Source organism: Triturus cristatus, chromosome 8 (genome assembly GCF_964204655.1).
Source record: "Triturus cristatus chromosome 8, aTriCri1.1, whole genome shotgun sequence".
In the NCBI taxonomy this organism is placed as follows: Eukaryota; Metazoa; Chordata; class Amphibia; order Caudata; family Salamandridae; genus Triturus; species Triturus cristatus.
The window spans coordinates 1,426,847,828-1,426,865,958 of record NC_140591.1 but is presented as its reverse complement, the minus strand read 5'-3'; the positions used below and the strand labels follow the sequence as shown (position 1 = coordinate 1,426,865,958).

Here is an 18,131-nt window from a genome sequence, read left to right as displayed (position 1 = left end):
TTGCCCTTTCATGATCCATAATGTGGTACTGTAATATGGCAGCCAAAGGGTTTGTGCTGTATGGGGTTGGCCCTACTTGTCCCAAGGACAAAATACACATGAAAACGTGTTGCCCTTGACCCCAAACAATATGTCCCGAGCTTCAGGCTATAGGAATTCCACATCCCTGCTGCCCACTGGATGGGGCAAAATAAACAGGCAAAAAAAAAAAAATTGCCCTCACAGAGGCATTGGCTTTTATCAATGTGGAATTCTGCATTGGGAAATACGAAGGTGCTAAAAAAATTAAAAAGGTGAACTGACATAACTTCGCTCAGATGTTCGCCTGGAAAGCTGCGATTAGGTCAGAATTCCAAGTGTACCCGTTAAGTTCTGTGAACTTCACAAAGTCATAAATCTACATCCATGTGAGGTCACAGATAAATAGGTGTAAATTGCTGTCCTCCTTTAGAGCACCTTAAACCCATGTAAAATAATGAGTACTGGTGCCCAGAAGCCTGCACCCGCTGCAACTGGATGTTGGCGATCTGAATACAAAGGCTGTGTAGTCCTAGAGACTTTTAAGGCATGGTCACATTAATTCTGGCCCAGGGCTCCCATCTTTCAGGGGGCCCCCTAATAGAGCCTGCTATGTTCTGCCGACGGTCTTGCCCTGATGGCCTTGAATAATTCTTAGATAATTTTATAAACAGGTTTCATAAAAAAATCCATTTAAAGTTTTTTTTAGATCAAAGCAGGACTTCACATATGAGAAATGGAGGGTGTCAGATTTTTGAAATAATATTAGTGAGCTGCAGCTGTAGTCCAATATTGAAAACACACGTCACTATCCCAGGATAGTAGATGTGAATACATTTAGAATTTGGCAGTGTGTGTGCGCACTGTCGGTGACTTGGCCATGAAAGAGCTGAAATTGGAACATAAATCCAAAGTTGTTCCGAACAGGCCCCCCTCCCCCCCCCCCAAATATGTTTGGCCCAGGGCCCTGGTAATCCATAAAATGCCCCCGCTAGTCCTAAATCTACCTCATTTCTCTTTAATCCACTGCCAGACACCCCCTTCCCCTTTAGCTCACTCTTGCAGGTTCCTACATTCTACCTTTGTGACTTTTTTTGTCTCATTTCTGTTTTGCGTCTTTTCCTCTCTTAAATGTCTAATACAGAAAAATAAGTGCCGGTCCCCAAATATGAGTGCCGGTGCCCCCACCGGACACCACCAGTTTAAATTAAGCACTGCTTAAACTCCCAGTGAACCAGTGCTTAAATCACGCACTTCACTAGCCTGCAGAGCCAGATTATACATCCATGACACTGAAGAGCTTCAGTGGCTTCCCCTTTCAAACAGAATACTTTTCAAAATAGCCTTTTTCACCCAGAAAGGTGTGTACCCTCACACGTGTTCATCTAGACAATCTTCACCAACTCAAGAGGTTCACAAAGGCAAGATGCCAAACATCCATGAAATGCAATTCTCCCAAATTGGTTATTAGTCCCTCAAACAATCCCCCTCAGGTGCCTACAAAGACTTCGAACAAACTCCTTTCTCTTGTCCATACCAGTCCCTCGTAGCTCTGTGAACAAGCATTTACAGTGCAATAGGTCTCGCATTTACAAGAGTTTAAGCTATTGGCATAATAAATAATGCTTTTTATTTATGGTTTCAAAAAGCTAAATAAAAGGTATTGTCATTTACAATGTCAATAGCTAAAACTCACGTAAATGCGAGACCTGTTGGATTGCAAATGCTGGTTTTCTTTGCAAGCGAGATCCTGAAGCAGGCTATGTTGCTGTACACAAGGGAAAAATTAAAATGCCAAAAGAGGAATTAAATCAGAATTTAAGGCGAGATTGCCCTAAAGTAGATTCGGTCTCTTTATCAGATAATCACATGTTTATTCAGTTAAGCATAAAGACAATAGCAATATGAAGTTGTACCTCTGCAGTAGGTCTACATTTTTTTCAATGGCTACTCATTAGCATTGTCTAGGTTCACGGGTGCTTCTAGTTACACAAGTGATACCAATCATTAAGGATGTTAAAGCTCCAACCAAACGACATGTCCTTATTTTGGCCTATGTCCGATTACCTTAGACAAACGGATGCACGCAACAAAAGGCAGAGGAGCTGGTATGGCTCCACTGGATTCGCAGAATGTTTGACATTCCTTCCAGCCCTAGTCCTGCTAATGTGGTCATCTTTCCTGCTCCTATCCGCTAGCCACCTTTAGTAGCAGCTTCAGAGAAGAAGTGCTTGAAATTGCCAAATATTGTCCGTCAGGCCAACTTCACAAAACAGTTGAGCAGTGTGCTTATACAATCCAGGCCTACCAATGCAGATGGCATTTTTTTCATGCCAACTTTCTTAATGACGGTTGAAGACTCCATAAAGCAGTGGCGAGAGCAGCCCCAAGAGCAGTCAGGCAAGTCCACATTTCAGTAGTACCAGAAAGCCTACAACGGTTACTAATGGGGGGGGAAACCCCCAAACGCAACTATGTGGTCCACTGGACTGCTCTGAACTACATTTGGACACAATAAAACACAGCCTTGCATTACCAGAAAGCCCCCCTGCTCAGTTGTGGCCAACAAGGTCAATCACAGATTTGAGAAATAACTTCAAGTCTCAGCCCTACACTAGTGAAGACTTTTCGTCCAAACAAAGATCTAAAACCCATATACCACACTTTTTAATGTCACTATAGCTAATCTCAATCTGGGCTGTACAGGAGTGGAGTTAGACATGCCACACAAAGAAAGGTGGCTTTTGCTAAGCTGTGAACCTCTCACAACCACCACACTAAAGCAGCAACTCTCACAAATACACACAATAAAGATCTATAGAGACCCAACAGTATTATTCAAACCAGTTAGCCAATGCTGAACAATTAAGTTTAAACTAAAACCGTGTTTAAGTGAAATTGCTATTCCTCTCCATCAAAAATAAAAATGACCAATCCTCTAATGGAATGAACCGAGCAGCTTTTCAAACAAACCGATTAAGAGCAGGCAGGCAATACCTTAAGGCAACATAGAAACCTTTATTAATATATCCAAACAGCTTGTTACTCCGGATTCTGCACCACTGTCAAACCAAAATTACAAAATAAATTGTCAACAAAACTTTAAAAAATAGGCCCCTTCATCTCCCTCTTGATATTGGTGCTATCAATCTGTATCTCAATCGGTAATCGCCACTTTATCGGTCGCGATTGCTCTCTCTTCTGGTCTATTAATGACCAGTTCACGTGCCAAATGTCCTTGGTCTAGATCGTTACCAAGAAGAAATACTGAATTAAAATACAATCTGACAGACAATGCTTAGATCTCAACAATAGAAATCCAGACAGAACCAATATTAAGATCATGCTGCAGAAGAAATGAGAAAGAGCCCGATGGAACCAATACGTTTACAGCACCCAGCCGCTTCCTTAGGGTTCCCCCAGATTCCCTTAACCCCAGCCATGCGCAAGTGTAAATATTATATATATTCATTCGTTTGGCATAATCCTGTATTCTTGCAGCTGATTCACCCTGGGGTTCTTTACTTCTACTACGATCTCAAAGATAACAAAAACAGGTTCTCAAAAGGGTCATAGTCCACTTCAATCTGGCTGTCTTGAACTATTGGAGATCGTAGTAGAAAAGGAGAGTCTCAGCTTTTCCGATTCATATACAGACAGTTAGATGGCCCTGGGTTAGGGAAATCAGAGCCCTGAGGAAGCAGCAGGACACCATGAAACAATGGCTGGTTCCATCATCTCCATTTGCAGCTCTTCTACAATATGATTTTCATATTGGGTCTCAGTTTGGATTACTTTCAGGGAGACAAGTTCAGTCCGATAGACGATGCTTTACGATTCACTTTCCTTTTTCAGTAACTGTATAGGCCACGGATATACGGCACAAGAGCGGTTCATGAATGGACAATTAAAAATATTGAACAAGACAGATCAAGCGAATATGTGAACCGGGAAAGGTAACAGAAATGTCGGTTTGCTTTTTAGGTGTTGCTGAAATATATCACATCGGTGTACATTACCGTTTGATTATGTACAGCATTTACGACATGCAAATCTTGCTCTCTAAATGGCAAACTATATAGAAATCTTAGTACTGCAAAAATTGGAAGAGCACTCCATTATTTCAAACGTAGATGTTAAATGAATTTATGAATACAAGGGAAATCTGAATGTGGCAGCTCCACCACATTAAGATGGAGGACGGGTATAATACCAACTTGGTAAACTATTCAATGTGCAAATGCAAATTATTTGTGGACACTATGCAAGGGCAGAAAACAATTACTAGAGCGTCTGCATTGAGAGAGGGATAAACGCAGTAAACCAGAAAGGGAGCATTCAGTCATTTCAAAATGATACAAAAGCTTCAAGCTCAAACCTAAATTATTAGCATACAAAGTTTTATTTCAACACTTCCATTAGTTGAATAAATGCAGCACAAAAAGTTCACAAATATTCAAGTAGTTTTCTTTGCAATCTGGATAAATGAGCACAGTGTGATAAGACTTGACATTTGCATTATATTCTCTGATCTATGTAGCTCATATAAACAACTCTAAACAAGAAAAGGGATACTGAACCTTTAACAGCTCATAAAATTTAGCAGAACACTTACTTACAAGCCAATGTAACAATCGAGATATTGGAAACAAAAATTAGCTAGCCCAATAGTTACAGACTTTTCATAAAAAGACAAGCCCTAATTTTACCTTTACGTCTTGTTATACTACCTTTTAATAAATAGCAGGAAACGTGGCCAGGAGCTGGTCCCGTGTCTTCTGCCCCAGCACAGCTGATTCCACTTTAGCATAAAGAAAAATAAGGATGCTAAATATACATATACAATGTCAGAGAGCGAGGTTTCACAAAAAAATATGGATGCAGCCCCTGAGTAAGTGGGTAAGGCTCAAATAACTGGATTTATAATTTACACTTATTTTTGAAAGAATGATTGACAGCCCCAGCTAGTTCTCGCTCAAAACTAGCATTCCGGTTTGAAATTTTCAATAAATGCAATTTCTTTGTGGAACCTCACTTTACATAGACATCTTTAAAAATCAATTAATTAGCTCTGTGCAAGCATTTAGCATTGTTACACAACAAATTACAGTTTACAAATGCATATTAATTCTCAAGTGCAAGAACGATCCAATGTTTACCAAAATAAAACTACAAGCTCAGTGATCGCCCACAGCCTGGTTGCTGGGATAACATGTTTAAGTAATCTGTCCCCACATAACTAGGCAATGTCCCTGCAGGGTCAACCGCACCCCCCCACCCCCCCCCCCCCCACCTTACTCCCACAGCTGCCATAGACAAGGAGAAGTTGAGCAAAGTATTGTAGCATCATAGCCAAGGGAACGGACCAAAAGCATTACTTCTGCCACCCATTTGAATATTGGGCCTTTTCTGAAACAAAGATATTGTACCTCATTGCAGAACACACACACTCTCAACTTGAGCCTTCACTTTCCTCCTGCCAATAGCTTCAAAACCTGAATGCCAAATGCAATGCTCAACTTTGTGGTCTACTAAGGTCTACTTGTAAGACTTATAATACCCCACTTTCAATATAGAAAGTGAGGACTCATTTTTTGGCTGTAATGTTCTTAAATTATCTCAAGGTCCCTCGTATATCCCTAAAGTAGCTCAAATGTTCCATTACAAAAATACATAAATCATAGCTACATTTAACCTACGATCTTGACATCGCAAGAGAAGAGCATCAATTTGTTTTTATAAATAACGTCCCAGGATAAAATGGCACACTAGGCAGTTCTAATGAACCTGCTCCCCGATGCAGTTGAAAACTCCATGGATATTGGAACTATGTAAATGTCATTCTTTTAAAAATGGGCAATCTCCGTGATAAAGTTGCTTTTAGCAGGCCGTATTACCACACCCCCACACATTTTAGTACTGCTTGCACAAATAACCATATATTGCAGTACAATTCAAACAGCCAAGACCAAATAAAATGTTGCTGCTTGGACGCTGTAATAGAAGACTGCATAATGGACCTCGACCATACAACATGGAAGATGCTTGGTTACTTCATAGGCCATATTCAACAACTAGATCAAAAAACAGTATATAGAAAACAAACAGTCTTAAGAGCCCAGCCAGCACAGTCAACAGAAAGCAGTTGTGGCTGCCAAAACAGTGAAGCTCTGAGTGAGATCTAACCTTCAGGGAGGAGCCTCTTTGGTAGACTAGTCACTACGTAGCTATCCCCAAGTGCTCGAGAACCCAAATATGTAGTGGCAATTTAAATCTGCTATAGCCACGTTTTTCATACAGGTCATTTGTGCAAAGACCATGGGAAATCTGTACCTCAGAGCACCTGCAAACTATTCACAAAAAAAAGAGCACTTCTGTACTGTTTACTATGCCATGGCTTGCCTCATTTTCTTAGAAACATTTCTGCTCTTCAAACAAACTATGAACTATCTTTTCCGCATTATGGTAATCATATAGATCCTTACCAGGTTGCGAGGCGAAAACGACTGTTCTTTAACCCCTACAACGGAGCAGGGCAGGGAAATCACCTAAAAAACAAACTGTCAAAAAGGTTTAATAGTAAAGTATAATGTACATAGGTATCTCACAAGCATGCTTTAAACTAGTGATCAACCAATATTAAGATGGCTTCCTAGCTGTCCGCCCACTGAAGATGTCCAACTTATAAAAATATGATTTACATATATTTCTCAGTATAGGGCATGTCAAATGTAAAAGTTGTAAAATAGCAAGTACTTGACCCTACATTTTGACTGTAGAACATGCATTCCTGGCACATGAGGAGCAAAACTCCACCGACACCTTCTCCTTGTCCACATGCAGACAGATGCCACCAGACGTGCTCTCCTGCTCTTCCACTTTCACCCTCTTCCTGGGCAACGCATAGTCATGGTCCATCTCCTCGCCAGATTCCCTGAAGAGGGACGTGGTGAGCATCATGCCTTTCACTCCAGTCAGTCTCCCCAACAGCTGGGAAAGCACACTTTCATTGGCTAGAACGGCCTTTAAGTACTTGGTTTCCTCCTCCAGGTCGTGCACTCGTTTGCCAAGTTTCCGATTCTCCTCCTTCAGCTCCATGTTTTCTGAAGACAAACAAGACACTTTCTCCTCAAGCCCCATCAAATATTCCTTCTTGCGAAGACGGTTTAGCCTTGCAGCCAAGGCATTCTTGTTAGTTTTGGCTGCCTCATAGGTGCCATTCAGTTTCCTGGTAGAGTTTTTTCCGTTCAACCGGTTATAGGGACCATCAACAGGGGAAGAACTGCCACGGTTTTCAGTCTTGTCACAGCGCACCAGCTGCTGCAATAAATCCCCAAAAGGGAGTGTATCGGACTCAGACATGCTCACCGAATTATCATCATTCCACATTTCCTTATGCAAGTGAGCATCCCAGCACTGATCATGCACGCCATGTCCAAGAAGCTCTGCCAGTTCCATGCTGGAGAGAAGATCCATGTCATCAGCGGGACCAGGAGAGGACTGAGACGACATGGTCGTGGTAGGAGACTGAGGCTCTGTTGCCCAAGTGGAAGGCAGTAGTCTCCCTTGCTTCAGGTGGGGCCCATCAGCTTCATGCTGTGCTGTTCCTCTGTCACCTAAAGATCAAAGGAAAAAAAGCTAAATTAGAAAGCTATAGTAATTATTAAATTGAGCATGTATTAATCAGTGATTTTATAAAGAGGGAAAATTGACAAGCTAATGGGTGTCATGACCAAAAACACATCATACACGTAAATATAATTAAAAAGTGTCAATTAAACTATTGATTTAGGAATAGTACAATCTTGACTACTTGAGTCACATTTTGCTTGCAAAAAAAAAATCTAAGCTACCTGTTGTATTCTTATTTGTGTTTATGTATGTAACATCACTGTGTTCCTGGCATGCGCTGTGTTTATCTTCAGGCGCTGTTCTATGTTCTAGTATAGAACTGTAGATGTAATGTTCCAGAGAAAGACTCAGTGGTTGTTGGAGTCTGGAGCTGGAAGGAGGTCTGCCGTGCCATGCTGAATAAAACTAATTTAATTTAAATTCAAGCTTTGTGAATTTAATATTGGCGAAGAGTTTAAGTCTCTCCTGTCAGGAAGGCACGGGTACGGAGAGCAGAAGAATCCACGAGGAAAAGTGAGGAAGAAAAAGGGCAAAGCGAAGTAAAAAAGAGAAGGACGTCGTGCTGTTAGAGGAGCGTTGAAGAGGGAGAGAGAAGATTCATTGTGGCGAGAGAAAAGTGTGAAGAGGCGTAATCACAGAAGTAATTGTGGACATTTTCAAAGGAAAACATAAGTGGTAACGTACTTTACCAAGAGAGAACACTCGAGGAGTGTTCGGTGTATCCAGGCACTGAGGAGAGCGAGCGTGACGAGGACGTACAGGAGCGCGTCATAAGGACGGGTTCAGCGTTTCCTGGCAACGACTTCGACAAGCGGAAGAGGAACGTGAGTGACCGCACGTCAGTGGGCGTTTCCTGGCAACGCGCTCGACAAGCGGAAGGGGAACGTGAGAGAGCGCACGTCAGGCGTACACGTGGTGACGCTTAATGATGTTTGCAGAGGTTGCCTAGTAACATTACGGGCAAGGAAGGAAGAAGAGCGTCTGCACAACAAGGAGTGTAACGCGAGTAAGGAAATATTCGTTTGTCAGGAAAAGCCAGTAAAAGGTCCGGTAATCGTTTGGGGCGTTGAGCAGATGAAAGTTCAGAGGATAAAGGAAAAGATGTCAAGGTGGGATTTCATTCTGTCATGCATCTGTTCAGCACGGATCAAGCCTACAGAGGTCGTAGTTGAAAGTCCACAAGCATCCCATTCTACTTATGCTGGTTTAAGGAAGTACACAAGGTGCTTTCTACGGAGTGAATTTTCTATCTTCTTTTATTTTGTTTTGCTCATTTTTTTTTTTTTAAAGTTTGTGACTTGAACTGTTAACCTGGTCGTAAGGGTAGTTGGGTGTTGGGTCCTTTATTATTGTATTAATTATTTTGGGGTTTTGTCGTTTGACACTCAGTGTAGTCAAAGAAATGCAGTTTGATCCTCCAGCTAAGTTTTTACAGAGTAAGGGAGACCCACCACTACCATTGTCAAGGTGGAAAGAAGAGTTCTTAACTTACATGAAAGCTATTGATGGAGAACGGATGGGTGCAGAGAGGAAAAAAAGTATTCTTCTACATTGCTTAGGATCGGAAGGACAAGACGTTTTCAGAGCACTTCCACAAATGACTGCACAAGTGGTGGAAGAGAACTTGAATGTTTACAATGAGGCTTTACTGAGGCTAGAAAAACGTTTCAAACCAACGACAAGTATCGCTCTGAACAGATTCAAGTTCTATACTAGAGCACAAAAGGAGGAGGAATCCTTTGACGATTTTTTTAACGTCGTTAAGATCTTTATGTGTACATTGCAAGTTTGGGGTTATGGCAGACGAAATGATTAGAGATCAGATTATTGTACATGTAAAAAACAAAAAAGTACAAGAAAATTTGTGGGTCATGGGAGACCCTAGTCTGTCAGAAGCAATAGCTAATGCGAAAGAAGTGGAACAATCAGAAAGTTGGATGCAAACCATTAAGCAGAGTACTAAGAAGGGAGAATGTGTGGAAGAAGTGTGTGCTTTAAAGAATAGTTCTGGGAACAATACGCAGTTAAAGGAAGACAGTATGGAAGTTGTCCAAAAGAGAAGCATAAGCAATAAATATAATGGTGGAAGCCAGTTCAGAAGTAATGTGAACATGGGAGGACAAAATATGTGCTTCAGATGTGGTAGTAGGTCACATTTTGCGTCTTTTGTAGGTTGTCCCGCTATAAATAGACAGTGTAGGAAGTGTGGGAGAATGGGCCATTTTAGTACAGTCTGCAGGGAGATAAGGAGAAATAGTGCTTCCACATCTTTTTCTGGTTCAATCTCGACCATTAGTGGTACAGATATAGTGCAGGATGGAGAAGGTAAAGAAAAGTTTTCCGACGAATGTGAAAGAGGATTTGTAGTTTCAATCATTAATAAGCATTCAGTAGGAGAGGAAGAGATACGGTTGGAGGCTCCAAAATGTATAGTAGAGGTTTTGGGGGTTGAACTTCATCTTATGGCTGATTCTGGTTCGCCATGGACTATAATCGAGAGATTACTTCAGAGAAAAATTGCAAGATGTTTGTGTTGGAAGAGTCCTACATGCTAATGATGTTGTTGCTGAAAGTTTTGATGGCACAAGGATTGATTTGGAAGGTTTTTTCAAGGTGTCGCTACAGTGCAAGGGCAGATTTGCTGATATTAAATTGTACATTGCGAAAAAAGGAGTTAATGTTTTAGGATGGCGCGATCAGTGGAAGTTAGGCATTATGTTAAATCCACGAGCAGCGGATCCTGTCATTTTAGGGGACAAATGTGAAATAGGAAATATTGCTGCGGTGGATCAAAATGTCAGAGTAAGAAACTTGGTAAACAAATTTAAGAAAGTTTTTTGTGAAAATTTAGGGAAACTTAAAGATTTTGAACACAAGATCATTCTTAAGTCAAATGCACGCCCTGTTGTACAAAAATTAAGAGGAGTACCCATAAATGTGAGAGAAGAGCTCAGAGAGATGTTGAAACAACTTACAGATGAGGGCATTATTGAAGAGATTGAATCTTCAGAGTGGGTTTCACCCATTGTTTTAGTACGTAAGACTGATAAAAATTTGAGGGTATGTGTTGATCTCAGATCACTTAATTCTAACATAGTGATTGATTGCCATCCGCTCCCAAATATAAATGAGATGGTATCTATGTTGGAAGGAGCTAATGTATTTTCAACTTTAGATCTGCGTTCTGCATACCATCAGATTTGTCTTTCTGAAGAGTCAAAGAATCCAACAGCATTTATTACCCCACAAGGGCTTTTCCGTTACACCAGAATGCCGTTTGGATTAGCCTCAGCGGCATCGGTGTTCCAAAGGGTAATGTTTTAAATATTTAGAGATGTCGACCGTTTTGTAAAGTGTTTTCAAGACGATATTTTGGTCTTTTCTAAAAATAATGAAGAACATGATGCACACCTTAAGGAAGTTTGCAGAAGGTTGGAAGTGAACGGCCTCACGCTCAAAGAAAGTAAATGTAAATTGTATAAGAAGTCCATGGAGTATTTGGGGCATACATTATCTGGGAATGGGGTAGTTCCTAAGAAGTCAAATGTGGATGCTATTATCAATGCTCCGGCTCCTACAAACAAGGAACAATTATTGAGTTTTGCTGGCATGTGCGAGTATTATAGTAAGTTTGTAATGAATTTTGCAAACAAAATGGAGCCGTTGAGAGAGTTACTCAGGAAGAATATTGATTTTAAATGGAGTGGTACCCAACAGGTGGCATTTGAAAACATCAAGCAAGATATTGTGAAAGCACCTACTTTAAAGCCGTTTTGTGTTAAGGAAGAATGCATCATAACTGTAGATGCAAGTTTGTACGGTATTGGGGGTGTGTTATCGCAAAGGCATGGAAGGGAAGAGTGGAACGTGGCTTTTGCCTCAAGAACACTCAATGAGGCTGAGAGAAAGTACGCTGTAATTGAAAGAGAGTTACTCGCGTGTGTTTGGGGTATTGAACATTTCAAATTGTATGTGTGGGGGAGCAAGTTTACGTTAAGGACGGACCATAAGCCTTTAGTAAACATCCTTTCTTCTGGTGGAGGGTGGAATTCAACTGCTAGGATTGCTAGGTTGTCCTCAAGGCTACAGGAGTACAATTTTAAGACAGAGTATGTTCCAGGAAAAACAAATGTTACAGCTGACTTTTTGTCAAGACTACCGTGTAGTAGTAGTGGTGTGAATTTTGTGAAAGAGGTTGATTTTGTGCTTCAGATTAGTGATTTAATTCCAGCGCAATTTCAAGATATCAGTGAGGAATTGTGGAAAGAATGCATGTGTAAGGATGAGGATTTGTTGGAGGTCAGGAGGTTTGTGATGGAAGGTTGGCCTAATAAACGTCAGGTCAGATCAGAGTTATTGTCTTTTTGCAAGGTTGCAGATGAACTTGAGGTGGAAGGAGATTTTATTTTCAAGAATTCTAAATGTATTCCTCCTAAAGGGATGCGGGAAGTTATCCTTAGAGTTGCACATAAAACACATCCTGGTGTTGTAAATTAAAGCAGAATGTGATTAAGCATTTACTGAAAACATTAATGCTTCCCCTTTAATCGTGTTTTCCTCCTTATGTTGGCCGAAGTCCGGACTCCATTTTGTATTGACATGCTGCCATGTGTTCACCACGAGGAGAGTCCGACCTCTGTGTTAGTTGCTCTTGTAATCTGCCTAGCAACAGTTTATAAATAGCCCTCTTGTCCATCTGGCGCATGCCCAGACTTGACCACATCTGTTATAATTAGCTTTGCTTGACCATGTGTTTTCATGGGCCTAAGGAGTGTGTTAGCTCCGCCCATGTATTGATTCAGTATCGAGAATGACCCTAAATGGTAATGTTCTTCGACTTCATGTGGTATCCACCCACTCATGAGCCCCTCTGTTGTGTATAAAAGGGGACTGTGTACGCAAGTTCTGTGTGCTACTCCTTGCAATACTGAAGAGTGTTGTGTGGATTGTAGGACCACCCTTAAGGGTTAATAAACGTTGTTTTTGTACTTTGCAGTTTCCGTGCCAACTTCCTTATAGATTTCGTTACAGAAGAGCGAACCCTTGTCTCTTGCGGGCCTAGCTGGGGCTTGTATTCATCAATTGGCGCCCGTCACGTGGGGCTCATCGGCGACTCGGATGCTCGAAGGACTGGTCGCGACGAAGGTGAGGAGTTTGGCCGGGGACGTGATCACTGCCAGCGGCGTCTTAGCCCTGGCATCCCGAGGTTTTTCCTCCTTCCCTTCCGAGCTGACCGTCTGGGTGGCGCCGGTCATCGACTGAGACCTCTTCTGTCGGTCCTGCCGTGAGAGCCGTTTGGGCGATTGTGGAGCTTGGCAGTTGGAACCTGGACTCTTGATTGGTAAGAACCGTTGTACGGTACTTGCTCCGAGTTTTGAAGCCTGGTCTGGCTATTTGAGTTTGATTGATGGTGACTAGTCATATTTTGAATTTGTCTTTGTGAAAAATATATGCGTTGCAACACATATAGGCAGGTAATGTGGAGAAATTTCTCCGGAGCTGTGTAAACTTGGAACGGCGCAACGATTAAGTGCCATTTTTCTTGATAATACTGCATATTTTGCATTATTCCTAGCATGCCTGCTTTTAGCGCACTCCGTAAGTGGTGCTGCTGTTTGGGTAACCGGTTGAACCTCGAGGAATCTGCTCCAGCTCCCCCAGAAGGGACTCCTAATAGAGATATGTATGTGAAGCATGGTCTTTCTTCCATAATGTACAGCACGTTATGGAGGAAATATACTAGGAAGGATCCTGAGTTGCGATGGCCTTTGTATGGATCGTTTGATATACGTAAGATTGAGTATGTGGAACAGTGTATGTGTAAGCGACGTGCTCGTCAGGATATGTTTGAGTGTGTGCGATTATGGGTGAAGGAAGTGCGTGAGCGAGAGAAGCGTGAGAAAGCGCTGTTTGATAAAGAGCAACGGAAGAATGATCATGTGCGAGCGCAGGAAGCGAAGCGTCGGGAGGACAAAGAGCAGACGGATAGACAAGAGAAAGAGCGTAGGCTACAAGTTTCGGGTCAATATGTTGTTCGCCAGCCGCTTTATCCTGTCCTTAATAATCCTGATGATGATTTTTATTTGCTAGATCGCTCTCCGCCCCCTTATGTTGGCGCATCCGCTCCGCGGCCGCAAGATTCTGACCCGGCTTCGGGTAAGGTAGACACACGGTCCATGCTGCCGGCCGAGCAAATGGCTGAGCTTCGGCAAATTTCCTTCCGTGCGCTCAAAGGCAAGGTATCCATGGAGGAATTATTTCAAATTTGGGGGCCATGGCAGGAGAGAGATAAAGTGTATTTTCTGGGTCATTTCGCGGACGAAGTGATTAATGCTTTCCGAAAATATTCTCATGTTTTTGAGCCTGACGAAGTGTCTTCGGATGCCAGAGCAATACGTAACGGTGCTTTTTCTCCCTCTAAGGCTCCTGAGGCGGCTCGGCGGCTGTTCGCCTTGCGGGACGAGGTGCTGGCCCTTCGAGAGAAAGCACGCCAACGAGCGGAGGAGGAGAAGCGGTCGGATTCAGTTGCGGCAGGGGGCCACCCATCCACCCCCCAGTCAGATAAGGATAATGTAGTGCATGCTAAACCGATGCGAGAGGCGGCACCTTTGTATGTTCCTCCTAAGGGAGCAGGGACTAGCTCGGATGTTAACTCCGCCGATGCAAGGGGATATTTTGTATATAATTGGGTTTATACTCCATGGCATAGGGCCGATGTTATGGCATTAAAGAATGCGCTGCCTGACCCCCGCAAGAATCCAGCGGCCTTCTATGAAGAAGTCGAGGGGGCCTTGAATTCTTGCATTATGACCTTAGCGGATATAGACCTGTTCTTTGGCCTTATCCTACCGCCGGATACGTGGCGCTCTGTCCGGAAGGTAGATGATGCGGTTGCCTTCAAGGCCCGGTGGTCTGACCTTGAGGATGAGGATAGGGAGCGGAAGCCTGCACAGAAACCACCCCAGAATATTCTAGATCTCCCTGCTGCTATTGTGGCTAAATTGAAAACAATAATCCCCCCCAAAAAGATTGACTGGAATATGTTAGCGGCATGTAAGCAGAAAGTTGATGAGTCAGTTGCAGATTTCTTCACGCGCTTCGAAGAAACGTTCCATGACTTTAGTGGCCAGTCGCTTACCGACGACACAGGCCGCCACCTTTTCGCGGACAAGTATGTGGCCAATCTGCTGCCGGCAGTTGCGGCCCGGTTAAAAGCGAGTGAGAGTTCTTGGTCCTCCGCGACACCGACGGCCCTTCTGACCATCGCTCAGTATTATGAGCGTCAGGAGCACGAGGCGAAGGGCCAGGAGGAGAAGAAATCGAAAGATCTCAAAACCAAAGTGATGTTAGCACAAGTATATGGCCCGCCCCGCCGGGGTAATAATAATAGGGGAAGGGGCGGAGCTTATGGTCCCCCTTCGGGCCGATCTGATTTGAATAAGAACCAATGTGCGTACTGTAAGCAGTTGGGCCATTGGGCCAGGGAGTGCCCAGCATTGCGTGCTTCGCGGCAGGGGCACACTCCGGGTGGCCAGAGAGGTAGAGGGGGCTTCTCGAACTTTAGAGGGAATTCTAACGATAATGTCCGTTTCGACACTGCTGGACAGCACCGAGATAGCTCAAACGTTTTCGATCGCCAGCATCAGTATCATGTATCGGACATCGATCACTCGGGATATCATGATCCTCAGCATGCATAGGAATGCGTTGGATGGGGGTCTGAATCAGTTGAGGTGCCGGTCGATCAGACGGGTCCTTATGTATCGGCTGAGGTTTTAGGTTCTACTGATCAGTTCCTCGTGGATACAGGAGCGACACGTAGTGCATTGTCTAGGTACTTGGTTCCGGGGGCTCCCCCATCCGGCTCAATGGTTACATCGGTAGGGTTTGACGGTACACTCTCCCGAAGCCCTCTTTCACAGCCCCTTGCATTTAAAGTTGATTGTTTTTCTGCGCCTTGTCCGTTTCTGCTTGCTCCGTATACACCGGATAACATTATGGGCCTTGATATGTTAAAGTACTTTAGGGCTACAATCCGCTGTTCCCCTGAGGGTGATCTTGAATGACAACTACCCCCGGTCTGGGCGGATGTGTACGATATCAGAGGATGCGTTGTTGGCTACCCTCCCCCGAGCTTTATGGGCGACTTCGGACACAGATGTGGGACAAATGGTGATTCCTCCGGTCCACATTAGTGTCCAGGAGGGGGCGGTGCTACCACGCCTCCCACAGTATCGTATTTCCCAGGAGGGCGAGGAAGCTCTCATACAGATTGTGCAGGATTTGATCGCAGTAGGAGTAGTGGAAGAAGTTCCCTATAATATCTGTAACAGTCCGATTCTCCCTATTCTGAAAAAGGACACGGATGCAAAGGTCTATCGGTTCATAATTGATTTAAGGGAGGTAAACAAGATCGTGATACCTCAGTACCCGGTGGTTTCCGATATCACGACGTTGCTTACCTTGGTTCCGCCTACGGCGACCGTGTTCTCAGTGATTGATTTGAAAAATGCCTTCTTTTCTATTCCCATTCACCCTGATAGCCGATTTCTTTTTGGGTTTACATTAAACAATAGATCTTATCGTTTTTGTAGAATTCCCCAAGGCTATACAGAAAGCCCTAGTATCTATAGTCAGGCTTTGAAGCGACAGTTGGATTCCTTTGCCTTACTCGAGGGGGTCGCCCTCATTCAATATGTCGATGACATCCTGTTGGCGGCTGACACCCTGGAGTTGTGCGAGAAAAGCACGATAGCCTTACTTTCCTTTTTAGCCTCCCACAATCACAAGGTCTCTAGGAAGAAATTGCAATTCTGTAGACCAAAGGTGACTTATTTGGGTCACCTTTTGTCTAAGGAGGGGCGTGCACTCACACCAGATCGTATCCAAGTAATCTTGGACACACCGAGGCCATCCACGCAGAAGGATGTGCGTGCATTTTTGGGCCTCGTTTCTTTTTGTAGACAGTGGATATTGGGGTTTTCACACATAGCTAAGCCATTACTAGCGCTCTTGACAAAAGACACGCCTATCCCAATCCCTTGGTCAGATGAGTGTGATGCTGCTTTTCAGCAATTGCGACAGGCCCTTTGTTCAGCACCAGTGTTAGGGACCCCTGATTATACAAAACCCTTTTCGTTGTATGTGCATGAGAAAGATGGATGTGCATTGTCAGTTTTAGTACAGATGCACGGCGACAAGCAGCGCCCTTGTGCATACTTTTCGGCTGTGCTTGATCCTGTCGCCCGAGCATTACCAGGGTGTTTTCGCTCGGTAGCGGCGACAGCTGTGTCAATACGCCAAAGTGAAGGAATTGTGTTGTCCCACACATTGTTGGTGTTAGTTCCCCATGCTGTGGATGCCCTGCTTAATCAAACAAAGACGCAGCATTTGACCAGTGCCCGTTTAACGGGATATGAGCCGACGCTTTTGGCTCCTCATATTACGCTGAAAAGGTGCGTAACGTTAAACCCGGCCACATTGTTGCCATACCCCGAGACCCAGCCTGAGGCGCAGAAAGCGCATGATTGTATTCTTGTGACTGAGGAACAAACAAAGGGTCGTATTGATCTCCAGGATACGCCCTTTTCAGAGGTAGATGGAGAATTGTGGGTAGATGGATCATGTCTGAAGCTACCAGATGGTACGGCTTCAGCAGCGTATGCAATTACCACGTTGCGGACGATAGTGGAGACAGCACGCATACCACAGAAATCAGCTCAAGCAGCGGAACTGATAGCGTTAACACGAGCGTGTGAGCTCAGTACAGGATTGTGTGTGAATGTTTACACAGATAGCCGCTATGCCTTCGGAGTAGCGCACGATTTCGGCCTACTCTGGAAGGAGAGAGGGTTTCTAACGTCACATGGGGTACAGATAATGCATGGGGAGTTAGTCCACAATCTTCTAACTGCATTGACATACCCGAAGAAAATTGCCATTGTTAAGTGTAGTGCGCATAGGAAAGTAGTTGATCAAGTTGGAGAAGGGAATGCGTTAGCAGACCGAGTGGCACGGGAGACTGCGATGCAGCCCGGTACTACTGCCATGTATGTAGTGAAATCACAGGTGGAGAGATGGCGTGATGCAAAGGAAGAAGTGCGAGAAATACAAAGGACCGCTTCTGATAAAGAGCGGGAGCAATGGGCTAGCGAGGGAGAGTTGGATGACGAGGGTTGTTGGAGAAATAAACAGATGGATAGATGGAAGTTACCCACGGCTTTTGTACAACCTATGGTTCAAATGGCACATGGGCTAGCACATGTTGGAGTTTCCGCAATTGTGAAATTGCTTACCCAAGTCTGGGAGCATCCAGAGATTGCTAGCACGGCAAAGAGGGTGGTGCAGACCTGTATGATCTGTCTGAAGTATAACCCAGGGAAAGGCACGCGAACCCCAGCAGGAGGATTTGCGACGCCCACTGCACCCTTTGAGGTTCTGCAGATGGATTACATCCAGCTTGAGCGCTGTAACAATTTGAA

General features: G+C 43.8%; 1 protein-coding gene across 3 annotated transcripts in view; it reads right to left on the bottom strand.

The window, feature by feature from the left end:
* Positions 1 to 18,131, bottom strand: part of CREBZF (CREB/ATF bZIP transcription factor) — a 103,204-nt gene that overhangs the window by 74,181 nt on the left and 10,892 nt on the right. For 2 of the 3 annotated variants that reach the window (XR_014967932.1, XR_014967933.1), the window contains exons 2-4: positions 6,785 to 7,634; positions 6,504 to 6,578; positions 4,749 to 4,819 (exon numbers count right to left, since the gene is read on the bottom strand). Coding sequence is in view for 1 of the 3 variants with exons in the window: in XM_085623216.1 (XP_085479342.1) it covers positions 6,781 to 7,634 (854 nt within the window). In the remaining 2 variants the exon portion in view is untranslated. Of the gene's footprint in view, positions 1 to 4,748; positions 4,820 to 6,503; positions 6,579 to 6,640; positions 7,635 to 18,131 lie in introns of those variants that run through there. The other variant, XM_085623216.1, reaches the window with a different exon arrangement.